We start from the raw sequence: 16,295 nt of genomic DNA on the forward strand, positions 1-16,295 counted from the left end.
AAACACTCATTGCCGTCCCCTCAGGCCTGCACAATCTCTAACCTCTCAGGCAGCTGTTCTGATCAAAGATACGAATCAGTGATTCAGCGATCACCTGAGTCAAGTATAGCTCTATGGACCAGAAGTCAAGGCTGCAAGTAGTGGCTCACCTGCAAGGAATCATTCATGTTAACAAGTAGATTGAATTTTAAGAAGAATGGAAAAATCTACGTAAAAAAGGAGGAAGTTGTAAAACTGAAACAGATGCTATTTTCTATTTTAGGTAAAAATTCACTAGTATTGGCAGCAAAACCATTTTTGACTCATGAACTCCACTCTTGCAAAGTGATACAGCAGAGTGTACAGAATAAAGAATTATGCACACATCCCAGAAATTGTGTTCTTAGCCAATTTGGGGTTTCATCTCCCATGCTCCTAAGTCAATTATAATTAACATCTGGAGTCTTTTTAAGGCAAGCATTGTTTGTACCAACATTACTTAATCTTCTGGTTAGCTTGTGCTTAAACAGTCCACAGAGGACTGAAGAATACAGCAAGGAAGAGTTTATTTCTCGTAAAGTAACTAGAGTCTTGTTATCCTAAAGTGCTATCAGTTAATTTATGACTATCAGAGTGGGTCAGACTCTAATCAAATTGTAGAAACATTTCCAAAGTGATTATTCAATCAAATGACTAACATGGTTAATTAGGAGCCATAAACATTGCTCTGAAGTTCATCAAAGTAATGACTTGCCCAGAAAAATTACTGCTAATTAAATTGCCTGCTGCTTTCATTTCTACCTTATCTAATAAAAAGTCCAACCAATGAAATTTAGTGTTGCAGTTTTAAATTGTACTAAATGCTTGACTAAGACCCAGAAGTATTTTTACAAGCTAAGCAGAGCTACTTCAAAAGAAAACATTTTAGTGCAGAAATTACAGAGCAATTATATGTTTTCTTCTCCTTAAAGCATTGTTTCAAGACAACTAATAAGACAGAAGCAAGGGCAGGATCCAAGTGTCTCAGCTGACTGATTCTATCACCTTTTAGCAAAAGAAAACCGCGCCTTCATTTAGGACACACAACAGGCATATTCCTTCAGACTTTTAATGAAGTAATTCATATTGTAAAGGTACATCATCTCTAGAACAGCAGAGTCCCTTTAAAAAGATCAAGCTAACTAAAAATATGGAGACATTAAAAAATTAACTTATCTTTGCTTATTAATTTTGAATACTTAAGAGGTCATTTCTTCATTGCTCCTCTTGCTAACAGCAACATAGCAATCATCTTAAAAGAATGAACATGGTCCTTATATCACATTGATTTGAAACCATTTTTTCCCAGTAGGTGTTGTTTTAAAATTACATGTAATCTAGAGACTGCAGAAATGCCTTCTCATCTGGGACTGTCACAGAGTAAAACACTAGAAATAACCTCTGCCTAGGCCTTAGTTAAAATACATGAATACAGAAAAAGCCCAGACTTCCTCAGGACAGGAAAAATCTGCTACTGAGTTTACCAAGCACAGGTTCTAGGTTTCATTATCGAGTAAGACAACTGAGTGGGTCCCTTTGTAAGGAAGTATTTCACATTAATTATCATATCAGAATTTAAAGGGCTACGTTGTCTCAGCCCTGTATAACTCAAAGCAGGTAATGAATCCTTAAATCCTCTTTTTCAATTGTTTTTCAGAGATATGGACCAGGTTTCAGACCCACAATCACACCCTGCACAGAAACAGAATTTCAGCCTGCATCCCTAGCCACATGAGGCATAGGGAAGATGAAGCTTCTGCAGGCAATGGGACAAAGTGACTGTCTTCTCCTGAATGACACAGAGCAAAGCAGGAACTGGAAACCCGATCCAGGATTTATTCTTTGGCCATTCCCGTTTCTGACCTTACACAGCCTTCCTAACTAAAGGACACATTGTTACACTACCCTGTAACTCTGAATTAACTTTTTCCTTCACTTTATCAACATCAAGATTTGGAGACCCAGGGCACTCACTACCCACGAACATGTGATGTGACAAAGCACAATGCAATCCAGAGGCACTGCACTGTGTACGTGCACTTGCAGAGAGACAGGGAGGCCAAGGCTTAGCAGGCACGTACAATCTGGAACAGGGTGGCTGAAGAAGCTGAGCCACCTGCCTGTCCTTGGTCTCCCCGTGGCAGCTCAGGTGAGTGGTTGGTACAGTGTACTGGCGAGCGGCTGCCTTATGCAGCCAGCCTGCTAACAAGTCACTCAAACTCATGAAACAACTCATACGTGAAACTTGCCTACTTCCTTACAGGTATAAAACAAAGTGATGACACTAAAACCGGAGCCTTCTTACTGTTTGCCTGCCTCTTTTTTGATTTACACTTTACCACCAGCTAAGTCTTATTAAGAACAGTTCTCAAAAGGAACTGTTCCCAAAGGAGCAGTTCCCAAAAACTTTGGAGGGACTCCACTGGCAGTGGACTCAGCCAGTCCTGTTAATTTAACTTACATTGTATCCTCCTCAATTGCCCTTTTGGTCTGAAAAGTAATTACATGGGTTTTGGCTCCTATTTCAGCAATCCAGAGTTGGTATATCTATACAAACAGACTTAAGTGTGCTGTGCCACTGGTCTTCCCACAGGCAAGAAATACAGCACACGCAGATCCCTTCCCTTTGTGCTACCGGGCACAGAAGGGCATGCACAAGCCCCTCGGGTATCTGTGACCAACACAGCTCCCACACCTCACTCACATGTCAGCCTGACCCTTTGTTACACACTGTGAGTACGCCAGTCCTTGCTTGGGTGCCTTGCAGAGCTTTGCACAGCGCTTCCTTGAGCAATACAAGCATTTCTCTGGTACACGGAGAGGTGGTTGGTGCAATGGAGATATTTTTACCAAGTGCAGAGACAAAGGTAGCCTTTTAAAAATAAAATGTTCAAGCTAGAACACATCATACTTTTGTCCTCAAACTTAAAACATCACAATCGCACTGCAAGTAACTTTTCTGTTCATTGATTTCTAAGAGCACTGACAAGCTGTTTACAAAGAAGTGCTTCACCCACCACTGAAACATATTTAGCCTCCTGGTGGAAAGCAGCTGTTTACCACCACCAAGAAGCTCTGACCAGCTCAAGGGTGAAGAGCAACTGAAGTCACCGGAAAACAGACAGGGTTTTTTAGGTAAGAAAGGCAATTCTTCAAACTAGATTGCAACAAGTGGCTAAGGCAGCAACCAGGCATCACTAAGAAAAATGCATGATGTGTGTTTTGCAGGGAGAAATACCAAATGTTTTTTTTTTGGTCATGAAACATATGATTTTGTAAATCTGCAGAACACATTTAGATTAAAACTTGTATGTCTCTCCAAAAAGAGACATTCAGGTAGAAATACTAGAACCAGTAACAATCTCCCTATACAGGAATTGTTTAAGCATATTTCACAACTCGGATGCTGGTAGATCAGGTTTTAGTTCAACCACTTTTAAAAGAACTATCCCCTCAGAATCTATGTAATTACAACAGAGTCCTACAAACTGGTAAAATCCTAGCAATACAAAAGTCAGCATTTTTTTTATTAGCAGATTCAGCATGAAAATGTAGGTACACTGAAGTTACATGGGTGAAAAAAGCCACTATCTTTTCCAATATTCAACGTAAAAATTAAGCATTCTTTTCCCAAATCGTTATGCAGTTTAAAAACATTCAGAATGGAAGGTTTTGTTCATTGTTTTGTCTGTCACTAGCCTTTGTAACAGCAATTCGGGTAAAAAAAAATGAATCTACAAGTATGTGTGCTCATAGATACGCATACATGCCCTTCTAAAAAATAGCTACTTAACATTTAATTTCTTACATCTCACTCCACAAAAACCTACCAGAGAATGAGATTTGGCCCTACCAGCTCACGTCTAAGTGGAATTATTACACACATACAGAAAAAAAACCTTAAGCAAACATCTTCCTTTCCACAACTTTGGGTTTTAGATCTATGACAACATCTAATGCATTTTCTGAGACCAGATGTCAACAGCCTGTCTAGGCGATATGTAACTTTTTATACAGCAGAACAGGAAAACAAAGGCTCATACATTCAGCTCTGAATTGAAATTCCACATGGAGTTGATCTTTTGAGCATACTTTAAAATCTCTTATTTGCTTTTATTAACCTCAGTAACTGTAAAATGTATTTTAAACATCGCTGCTCTTTGAGTCCAACAAAAGGCAGCAGTACTTTCTCTCTCCCTCGCTCCTTTTGTTGGTGATCTTACTGCAAAAATGTCTGTGTTGCTTTTTCTCCCCCGCCCCATCCCCTGCCTGTAAAATTGAAGTTGGACAAACACTGCACGGCTGAAGTGACATATTTGAATGGAATTCAGACCAACCAGTTCCTGTTTATGTTTCTGATTTGAGAATATAGCCTTCTCATTCACTATACATTAGAAACACACCACGGCCATAAATGGAGTCAGGTTACAGGCAGGCAGGGCCAAGGCGCATTAATCATTACTTTAAGGCAACTGGCAAAAGCAGCAGCTGAGGGAACACTACACCCTTCAGCTCCGCATAAATGGACATTCCAGGGTTTGGCGAGTGTGGGTTGGGTTTTTTTTTTTGTTTTTTTTCCCCTCCCCTTCAGCATCCATTTTATGAATGAAACTTCAGGCTGCACAGAGTCCATTCATATAAAAGCTATGCTCACAGGGCTCGGTCTCTCGGGATCAATCAGTCTTGGGTAAGGCTGATGTGATTGGTTTAAGGCAGGCTTCAGCCTTCCATTACTGATTTAAAATGCAGCCTGTGTCCATTTGACCTGCGTTAATGCACAAAGAGTAAATCCAGACTGCGCTCTCAATCCTCAAATCAAATCATTAGCCAGTGCCACTTACTGTAACTGTAGATTTAGAGGATATTTATCCATTTCTTTAAAAAACAGGGACTACAGGACAATTTTTCAGATCGTATTGTCTGCTTTAAAAGAAAAAAAGAGATGCATGGTCTCTTGCCTACATGCTCACATTAACTTGGTATTCAGGTTTTCCTTCATTCATGAAGGTAGTATAACAAAAATGAATTCTAACTACAGATTTCTTTCAGACAGAATTAGGGAACAGAGGAAATCAGCTAGATGGGAAGCAAGTGAAAAGTTATAATTTTGCCTTTCATAGCAATCTTCTGAAGTCCAGGTTTCCAAAGTCTCCCCCTCAGATGCTCTTACTTTCTACTGTCACACCATCCAACAGCAGATTTGTGTTTATGTGTTTTAAGGGCAAGTACAAAGAGCTGTGCAGTTTATCTACAACAAAATCCACGCTCATTCACTGAAGCAACACAGCAGACAAGCTCCTGAAAAAACAGGATGAAACATTTTGAACCACAGAAGTGAGACTCAGGAAAACTGCAAAACCAAAAATGAGGTGGGGGGAGACTTCCTAAACCTATTGAACTCAAGAGGAAACCCCTATCCCTTTGCCCCTCCTGCCTTTATGCCAGCCGGATTTTCATTGATAAAAATTGTACTCTGTTAAAAGAATTCCTTTAAGGCCATAAGGAGATGCAGTTTTGAGATGCATGTACTGAAGCACCATATATAGGAAAATGATGGAGTCGGTTCTACATCACAGAGCATTTTATAAAACTATGTTCAAAACCACTGCAAATATTTGCAGTCTCACCATTAAAAAAAAGGGGGGGGGTGGGCGGGCGGGAACCTAGAGATAATTTGAGGAAAAGATTAAGCAGCTGGAGGACTTATGAAGCAAGACCTCAAGAACAAGTCACACAGACAGACTGAGAGTATACATGTAAGCTGTCTACAGAGATTTAGAGGTGGTGCGTTAATACCAAGGAATTGTTTTGCGATGAGCCAAAGATGTGTAGCTACGAGCAAGGGAATGAAACTGATCAAAGGGAAAATTTAGGCTTACGATCAAGAAATTTTTCTTAACTGTGAAGTCTATTTAGTCTCTGAAATAATCTCCCAGGGGAATAATTGTAGTAATAATACTTAGCACTCATACAACGTTTTATGTTTTCAAAGCACTGTACAAAAATTAGCCAATATAATTAAAGACAGTAGCAGAAGCACCATGAGTGCTGTCATTTTAAATGCTGCACTGGTCAACGCACTGAAGAATATCCTGGAAAAAGCAAATCTGCACTGACTCTGACAGCTGAGAGTTCCTTTTTTCCTTCATACTAGCATCTCCAAATGTCTAAACTTTACCTCCAAGAAGTACAATAGAATATACAAATGTTGTTTTAAAAAGTAAAAGAAAAAAGCAATCTGCAACTAAATATAATTCTAAGAAATAAATTTACTTCTTTTTCCCCTTGAAGTTTTAATTCAACACATTCTCTTACACTGTGTGCAAACTCCCAAATTTAAGGACATGTCAGCTGATCTCTAAGGAAGAATGAACTACTAGGGATCTTTTTCCACATTAATTCACATTCATCTGCTTTTCAAAAACCACCACATGAGGTATTTGAAAGGACTCTTGTTTTTTATTCTGTTCCCAGTCAGTAGATAAATGCACATTTGTAACAGGACTGTTAGCATACTAACAACATCCTATACCTATAAGAGCAAATTTAGGAGGTTAAGAAGTGTCATAATTACAACTTCCTGCACAACTCTGACACAACTCCTTTGTTGCAAATGAATTATGATACAGCCTTTTGTCTTGGCATTCTTGCCTCTTGACTGCACAGGTCAAAATTGTTTAGGGGAGGGAGAGCCCTGCTGTAAACATCTTTGCAGGTGGAGCCCCTACTTCATTTGTAACAGAGGCTGGAAGTTGTGTACTTAATGAAGCAGAACATTTCAAGAAAGGGAAAGATGACCTCAAGATTAATACAGCTAGATGGTCAATTTTAGGCCCTAACAAAACCCATTCCAGCCCTAATGAAGTTTTGCAAAGTAGTCATGTCGCTTCTGCCAGATTTTTCATTTTACTTATTATTTTTGCAGTGCATGCACAGGGACCCTCATCTGATGTTCTTGTACTTCCTCAGCTAGAAATACAAAGAAAGGTTCTAGCAGCTAAGCTTTGAACATATGTATTACATAATGTTCTTTAGAAATTATCCATTCCTGACTGGGTATCCGAAGTATCTCTGCTGTGTCCCTCCTGCCTCCACTCATCCCTCTGTTTAACAGAGGGGTAGTTCACATATGGAGGCCAACACAAGGTATTTATTTGCTTGTGAGGCCTCAGGAATTAAAGGGATGAGCAACTCAACAAGATGTGGAGGCTAATAATTCTATCTGGATTGTTCATTCTTTATGTGATGCAACTAGTATCTTAGAAGAAAACTTGGAAAGCAACAGGGAGAGAAACCAAATTTTCTAAGGTCCATTCAAGTGTATGAATGGTGAGGCTACCCTGAAATGTAACTGTGAGAATATCCCTGTTAATGCCTCTAACGTGCTTAGAAAACACTAAATCTATCTAGACTTCAACAGGTAAATTCCTGGCAATCAGTAATAAGTACATGCAAACAACAACTCCTCCTCTACTTACCTCTAGCACCTCTGTTCAACACATTTTCAAGTTCCCAAACACATGGTCACAAAAGAACTTTCCAACCAAAATAACTTTTTCAATTGGGGGGGGGGGGGGGGGGGGGGGCGGGGGGAGAAGGTATTTAAACTTAGTAATTTAAGATGTCATTTTAAAACTAGAATTTTAGTATTAATCAATACATGTACATGCATAGCTACCATTGTATGTTAGCATATTTGCAAATACGCCACATTATGTAGAGAGGATCAAGCCTGCAAAGATGTTGCTTAAAAATAAAGCTCAGAACAGATGAGTTATCTTGTTTGGCCTTTTTGTTTAAGTACCCAAATACATGAACTGAATTCTAGAAGTGCTAATTGTACAGGAATGCCAACTATTAGTCCTTGTAAACAAAGATCTTGGGAAGCCTTCTGGAGTATACTCATTAATAATGGAAAATCAAAGCTCTCTATGTCCTTAACTGCATCTTTGTGCTTCAAGTCGTTAGATATAGCATCAAGTACTAGATACATCCGACTGGTAGCCATGGGAAAAAAAAAAAAATCCATGTCAGAAAATTAAGGTCTGATCGATTGAACACGTATGATGCACTGTGACTTCTCGAGGTGTAGATGGATAAGGAAAAGCTTCTACTCTGTTGACATTTTTCTTTTTCCATTATCTCAAACATTTCGCAGTAGAAATTGCATACCTGCAATTACAATTACAACTAATTGATCTGCCATTTCCCATGTCATAATTAATGTCATGTTTTAATAGAGTTATAATCATTCCATAATAATGCTTTTCATTCACCAGCTTCCCACAAAGTATACTGCACAAAAGCAATGAACTTTTATGAGGCTCTTTCAAAAACATCCCAAAAGGAACATCTCTGTGTATTACAATGAACTTTTGAAGTATGTTTCTATATTCTTATCTGAGCTGCAATAAAATACCATGCAAAAAAGACTTTTCACTTTGGCATTCCCTCTTCCCTGAATATCCATAGGTGAAAAATGAAATCAATGAATCAGTGACAAATACATTATGTTTCCTAAGGGGTTATTTAATGTACTCTTAGCAAGGATGGAAAATGATGGTTTCTAGAGAACAGATGGTAACAAGACAAAATATCAACAGACCACAGTTGTTGACTGCAATTTACAGAGTGTACAGATGTGTCAACTTAAATGCAGTGATTCTGAGGCCAATAAAAGTACTTCCTGATACCAACAGATTAATTTTTCATGACCACTGGTTACACAGCTATTACATTTTTAAAAACTAATTATTCATCTACAAAAGAAACAACAATTTTGCTGGAACATCATTACTATAGAGTGGAATGTTCTTGCCGGCAGAAAAAAAAAAAAAAAAAAGAAAGGCATGACAGAATTGGATACAAGTTTGCACATTTTCCTTTCAGAATAATAAAATTTCCTGCTTTAAAGAATATTCCAAAGAAAGATAAATGCTAGCAGGCAACCCAGATTTAAAGTAATAGTACACCATAAGGAGATCCCACTTCCTAGCCAAATATGAAGCATGCTTACAAAAGGACCTTTTTTCAGCCTTTAATTTAGCAGGATGAATAACGGTGCTTGTGAAGGTTGCAAGGGACTGGCAGTGCCTGAAGCTGCAGTCCCCCATTTATTATCCATTGCTACATTAACTATGCAGACAGTCTCTCCCATGCTGCCCTGTACGACTGAGGATACACAACTGTATCCTTAGTCTGAGATACGTACATACCACCATGTATCTCAGAACCTTCATCAATGATAGGGCCGAGTTCTAGATCTGATTCTTGTAATCTGAACTTATTTTCAGCTTGTCTTGTATTTCAACTTGGAGAAGTATTTCACCTCTGGTTCCCTCCCTGTTTAGGCCTAACCCAAATTTGCCTAAGGATTGGCTCTTTGCTTGTCAAGAGCAAGGGAGGAGAAAGCAGCTCTACTTTCCCAATTTCCCCGTTCTAACATAGAGGTCAACTCTAAAACAAGCACTTTACACTAACAGTAACACAAAATACCCCACTAGACAGACAATGTTAAGTCAGCTATTGAAAAGACAATAAAACCCAGTTCTACACTGTATCAAATTGCAAAATAGTTTGTCATGGGCTAAGCTTTGAAAGGAGACCTCAACTCAGCTGTCATGTAGCCTCTGGGAAATAAAGTGCAAAAGCATCTAGCCAGAGACTGAACCAGCAGGAAAGCACTGCAGGTACTGCAGCATCCAGAAGAAGAATCAGACTCAAGTCAGACAGGGCTGCCCATTCCCCCTGCTCAATTCCGCATGGACGTGTATGAAAGCAATGTACTCTCCTCCAGAAGCACAGCAGGGACTCGCTGAAACCCCTCCCTTTCAGTGTGGCACACACAAAGCAGGAAAAAAGCAGAGACTGAAGAGAAGCTGCAGAAATCACTTAGACTGAAACACGTGTTTTGATTTTATTTTCTTGGCTCCATACTGATCAACTGTCTACCCCATCTAGCCCACTCCATTCTGTTTTACAGTCGGCTTCTCTCCTTAACACCCTTCCATCTTCCTTCTCCTTGTTTCCTGGTACTCTAAACTCTTTCTTTTGCTTCCCTAATTCTCTCTTTTCCCAAGTATAATGTAAATATTTATGTTTAAATCGTGGCAAACATTTACAATGGTATTCCCTTGATTTATGTTTTTATCCTTTCTATCCCTTATCTTTTCTATTTTGACCAGAAGCTATTGAGAGCAGGCTCTGCCACCATCTCCTCTGTTTTGTACTGTCAGTAGAGCAATAAGGCTCCATTCCAGCTGCCCTATAAGCACAATCATAATAAACATTATTAATAGCAACAGCGTATTCTCTACATCAGCAACCTGGCATCCCAGATTATGTACCTCCACAAAACACAGCAGTATGCACAAACTGAGAAGCTGACACCAATTTGGCTGATTCTTCTCCCTCATTGGTTTTATAGCTGTATAAACCCCACTTCAGTGGAGCTACTCCTGATTTAAAGTAGCGCAAGCAAGAGGAGAGAGTCCTCTATTTCTGGCAGACAAATGAAAGAGCTTGTAAAATCCAGCACGCAAATTCAGAGGTCAGAGATGAGATAGTACAGAACAAACCCTCTCTTAAGTAAAACTCAATTTTGCACCCATGATTTCTACTTCTGCAGCTTCTTTAACGCGTGCATTTTCTGGACAGAGTTCTAGAAAACAAAATCCTTTACAGAGCAAGCAACAGTGGCACGAGTCACACTGTACTATGTAGCAATCTTACTACTTTGTAAGCAATCTCAGACATAAATTACTTTGGGAGACTGAGAAGCCAAAAGAGCAAGTTTCAATTCATATGATCAAAACATCAATAGCACTGGCTTGGACTTATTTATGATGAGTCTTACTATGCAGAACTAAAGGAGAGTCTCACCTACCTGAATCATATGCAAAATCTCTAGGTTCCTGTTTAATCATCAGAGGAGGGGGGAAATTTTGACTGGCTGCACTGCCAACCATAGCGTTGTGTTCATAAACTGGATCGTGGTACTCCTGCTTAAAACCTTGAGGCGGGAAAGGGATGTTTGGCTCAGACATCTGGCGCTGATATATTGGACGTCCTTCCCTTGGCATTGCAGGCAAAGGTGGGAATGAATTGCAAGGTTCAGAGAGCTGGCGGCGAAATCTAGGACACAAGTTAGAGAGGTCATGTAAGGGACTTGAGCTACATTCCATTTCCCAAAGATCTTCACAGGTCATGACTACTGGCTGTATCACTTTCTCAGCAGCAAACATTTTGCTTATGATCATGACAAATGCTGCCACCAGGATGACTTGCATTGTAGAACAGCAACCAGCAAAGAAACAAAACACCCCAGCTATTAATACCAGCTCTAAGACCTGTCCCCATCACCACCCTCTTTTGCTTTCAGTAACTTCTCTCAACAGAAGAGGCAAAGAGGAAAGGCACCACCTTCAAATCAGTAGAAAGACTGACATTCTACCACAGTAACACTACAGATGCTTAGGTAGAGAGCTCTCTGTTCTTTCACGAGTATTAGCAACATATGGCTTGTGCTCTAATTTACTCTTACCATTCTTGCTGTCACACAGAAACCATTCTGACCACAACAAACACAAACATTTTGAATAAAGAGTATTGTCTGTTGTAACATCTGGAATCATTCCAGGGTAAAAGTCCACAGTTCTGTCCTCTTGGGGATAGTGCCGTGGGAGATCTACCTGCAAGGCTGGCACTGCACTGCAGGCCTAATGTGAAGGGAAAGTAAACACCCTGAAAAAGGACAGGGTGCAAATTTTTGCTAACAGAAACAATGCTTAGGAATTCTCCTCCTGCCTTAACCTGTTCCCTTGGTCACTTCTACATGCAAGAAGTCATCCATGCAAGCCATGATGCTATTTACTACTCTCAAATGCTCTTCAGTAGGCATAAAATACGAGAATTCAGTTTTAAATTAACTTCATTTACATGCAACACTACTCAAGAATCTATCCTCATTGATTCTTCCATAAACCATACCTACCTGAACTAAAAGGCCTGAATGCATTTACTTGGGTATCTGCAAGTTCGCAAGCATAGAGAAGAACACAAGGATGCTATTTTCCCACCGTGCCCTAATGAAGCGCACAAAGTCTTCCTGTCATCTCTTGCAGATTACCACAGTAGTGGTAACCACCACTGTAGTAATATTGTCTGCACTAATCCACAGCAGATGCAACATTCTTGCAACAAACTGCTTACTAGTCCTGTTATCACTCATCATGAACAAGACACTAAAAAAACCCCACCAAATCCTGTGCCTTTCTCTGCAAATTTCTCACTGTCACACTAAAAATAAAATAAATAAAAAAACAAACACCCCAAGAACTAATCATTCTTCACCTTCCTGTACTTTAGATCTGAACTGACTTTGGTTCCTGCAAGCAAAAGCAGACAATCTCTTGGAGAAAACTGTGTGAATGAAGAAGAATGCAAGGGCTTGACTGCACAGGCAATACAATCCTTGACTATCAACTCGTATGTAGTACATGTTTCTGAAACAATTTAATCTCTACTAATGCCTGTCGTAATACTGAGAACTTGGTCTGACAAATATTTACTGTCATAGTTTAATTACAAATACTGTGGGAGCTACAGAGATAGAAACTATTACAATGTAACAGTGGAGATAAAATTAATTTTTGTAATGCTGGTGTAAATATTAGATTTTGCAGTAGAAAGAGTACTGCACTGTAACACTGGGTTTTGCAATTCCACCTACACCTGCAGAAAATAAACTTAGAAACTCAAATGTATTATGAAACAGTTAGGCTGACTGGCACTGCATTCATTTCCCTCTTTTCCTTTTTTCATTAGCCAAAAAAAGAAGCAGAAATTATCATTAAGAACTGTCAAGGAGTGAATCAGAAAATTGCAACTTGAAGTTAAAATAAGAAACAGGCTCACTCACAAAGCCTCAAAGGAAGTTAATAATACTTGTTGTACTGGAAGCTTTGTATGGAATCAAGCCATTTGTTTATACAAGTGGATCTGATTCCTGTTGGTACTTGTTAGGACCACTTATCGTTCATATATTCATGCCCTGTATGAAGATGTATGGGCTGTATGTTCTAGATACTAATGCCATCTTATGCCACCAATGCATGTTCCAAAGAAATAAGCTTTGAGTTACAGATTTATACATGAACTCACATTTGTATGCCATTTGTTTAAACGACATTTTCTCTCTCATTGCATACACTCATTGTAGTAGCATATCACCTTTTAAGTCAGGAAGCTCTGAATTTCACAGAAATACAACGTACACACTTCCTTCAAACAACAGGAAGTGAGAAGATTCAAAACAAATAAGAAAATGGGGAAAATATATCTTCCACTACAATTGTATCTTCCTTAAAAAAGGAGAAAACTTAGATCTTTTTGGCTTGAGTCAGCTGTTTTGGACTTCACTAGAACACATGATGTCCTATTACAGAAGGGAAGCATTAGTGCAAAATGCCCTAAAGAACATGAATATCAAAGATGGGGGGGGCGGGGGGCAGGTGTATGCAAATCTCTATAAACACTCGAATCCGGGATGACATACAGCTTCAGTACTCTCTTTACAAGTTGCTCTAAAACAAAACATTTTTTCATCTGAAGAATCGTATTACCGCTTTCTGCACAGAAGCCATTTAGCTTCTGGAGATCTCAGTCTCCTGACAACTTCACTTTGGTGTATATACAGAAACACAATTTATGCACCATCCTGTAATCGAAACCACTGCCTGGCTTCACTGGGGGCTTGCGTGGTTAGACCACAGCCCACGGAAGGGGAAAAGATGGTGACTATGGCAGCTGAAGGGGCCGATTCAGCGTTTCTTCACCACCAGAAGGGCTTGTATATAACCTTGGGTGGTATTTAAAACTATCTCAGCAGAACACGAAACAGCAATCCAAACCCTAGCACCCCCCTTCAGAAGCGATATGCACAAATCCCTGGAGATAATAGCCCTTATTAGAGCAGAAGCATGCAAATCACACTCCCAACAACTGATTTCCTTTTCAGGCACTTCTTAATTTGCTCATGTTTAAAAGCTAAGTCGAATTTCTGAACACACAACTTTCTTTACATACAGCTGAAGTTTTAAATACAGCAATCACACAACACAACAGACCAAACCAGGTTCATGCAATACAGGTTAGGATAAACAGAATTCCACAAACAAGTGTTTGGTCTCAAAAATCAGGGAAATCCACTGAACGTTATCTGTTGCAAAACTGAGCTAAGAAAGACAGTCAGTTGTCTGGGGACTTCTAACGTATCAAAACAAAACAGGGTGACTTAAGGACAGTTTAAGCTTTAATTCTAGTCTCTAGCTCTTGTGGCTTTTACTCAGACTAATGTTATTTAAGCACAGTTTATGTTGGCATCTTACTTTGTTTGAAAGGCTACATTTCAAAAGGGGTTGGAAAAATGATCCACCCTTCCACAGAATATTCTGAAGCAGTAACGCCATAACGTGGCCACTTATCTCTTCGGTGAACTGCTTAGCAAGAGGCCAGATATTTATAGCCAAGATCATGCCTGCTAGTGACTTCCTTAACTTGTAGGGCTTACTAGCCTCAAATGAATCACAGAATCCTAGAACAGCCCAGGTTGGAAGGGACCTTGAAAGACCATCTGGTCCAACCTTTCATGGGAAAGGGAGCCTAGATGAGATTATCTAGCACCCTGTAATCACACAAGACAGAAGCAGCTGGTCATTAAAACTCTGTCACTGCCAATATAAACTGCTACTGAAGTGCACCAAGCCAGGTGCTAGCCCTTCATAAAACACGTATTTTTGACACTCTGAACCTTGCTGGTTTTCACCTTGGTCCCCCAATCCAAAAGGCAATAGCTGTGAGCAGGAAGCTGGTGCTACCCTACGTAAAAGACTTGCAGTCACAACTGAAACACCACCCGTGTGTGTCTCTCACGTGTTTTGTGTTTTACCTGTGGTCCATAGGGAAGTTGTTGTCTTGAATGGACTGGGATGGAGGGAGATGAGTAGGGAAAACCCGGTCAGGTTTAGGAGTCTGAGCTGAGTTTGGGGAGGCATGGTGCAGCGGTGACACAGGAGTGCTGGATGGCGTCGGTGGGTTGGAGGGCCTCATTCCCACTTGTGGCTTCTGATCATAGGCACTATGAGTAAGGGGAAAGAAGGTCAGGTTATTTTATCTGAGGGGGAAAAAAAAAGGTGGTATATACATCCAGAGTAAACCTGTGTCACATTTATAAGCTTTTTATTATAGTTACCTTATTTACCAGTCTGGGGTAGAGGAATTTTCTACTTTACATTGCAAAGAGCACAGAAAAAGATCATGTTAAAGGCAAGTGGTTCAACACAGCATTTTCTTCTCTGGAGCACAGAAATGTATTTTTAAAGGATTCAGTCTTAACAATGACATTTTAACAGGAGGTATACAAAATACATAAAAGTAGAAACACCTGGAACTAGAGCAACAAAGAGGTGGCAGTGCCTGTCAAGACTTTTTTAGAGCTTGCACAAACCACAAAGTTAGACAGTAAAACAATACGGCTAGAGGGAAGGGATCTGACCCAGAAAAACAATGGTGTGTTGGCTTAGCTACCCACACTAGGATGTCAGCAGCCTCTCCTGACAGATTCCCCTCCCCCAAAATACTGGTCCTACAAATAACGCAGATGCTATTTTCAAAGGTGTCCCAAATCAGGAAAGGACTTGAGCACACTTTGATCATCCCTCTTTTTAAACAGGAAAATCGCAAACATTAGGCAGATAGTAAGCATGAACTTGCATACTTTCCTTTTGTCAGGTCCCCTAGTGCCCATCAAATCCATCAATGTATGCATTCAATTTTTGAAATCAGAATCACTCCTCTGTGACTGCCAAAGGTGCCAGTCCTCTTTAATTTTTCCCTTTTCCTATCCAAAAAGTTAAATGTAAATGCTTTAAGTGCTAACAGTTTTTGTAGTACATTAATGACAATAAAAACTCACAAGCTAGATGAAAGATTCTGAAATAGACTGAAACGTCAATAAGAAATCCTTCACTGCTGACACTAAAGGAAGGAGTGACATGTAAGTGCAAACCAAAAGAGTCAATAAAGAACACAGTGGTATCAAGCCCCTCCACTACCCAGAAATAAATAAAGCTTTTCTTATCGATCCCTAAAAAAGAAGACAACTTGATTTTTAATAGGTAATAAAGGTGCAGAGCCTACTGAAATACTATTTTAAATTTTAATCACCCACAAATACACACATGTAACATCTGCAAAACTTGTCAAATACGTAATGTGTT

General features: G+C 39.6%; 1 protein-coding gene across 4 annotated transcripts in view; it reads right to left on the reverse strand.

The window, feature by feature from the left end:
* ETV1 (ETS variant transcription factor 1) overlaps positions 1 to 16,295 on the reverse strand; it is a 66,871-nt gene that overhangs the window by 15,846 nt on the left and 34,730 nt on the right. For all 4 annotated transcript variants that reach the window (XM_055709106.1, XM_055709105.1, XM_027799584.2 and 1 more), the window contains 2 exons: positions 14,966 to 15,154; positions 10,904 to 11,151 (listed from right to left, as the gene is read on the reverse strand). In XM_055709106.1, the coding sequence (XP_055565081.1) occupies positions 10,904 to 11,151; positions 14,966 to 15,154 (437 nt within the window). The remainder of the gene's footprint in view (positions 1 to 10,903; positions 11,152 to 14,965; positions 15,155 to 16,295) is intronic.

This window comes from Falco cherrug, chromosome 4 (assembly GCF_023634085.1).
Source record: "Falco cherrug isolate bFalChe1 chromosome 4, bFalChe1.pri, whole genome shotgun sequence".
Classification (NCBI taxonomy): Eukaryota; Metazoa; Chordata; class Aves; order Falconiformes; family Falconidae; genus Falco; species Falco cherrug.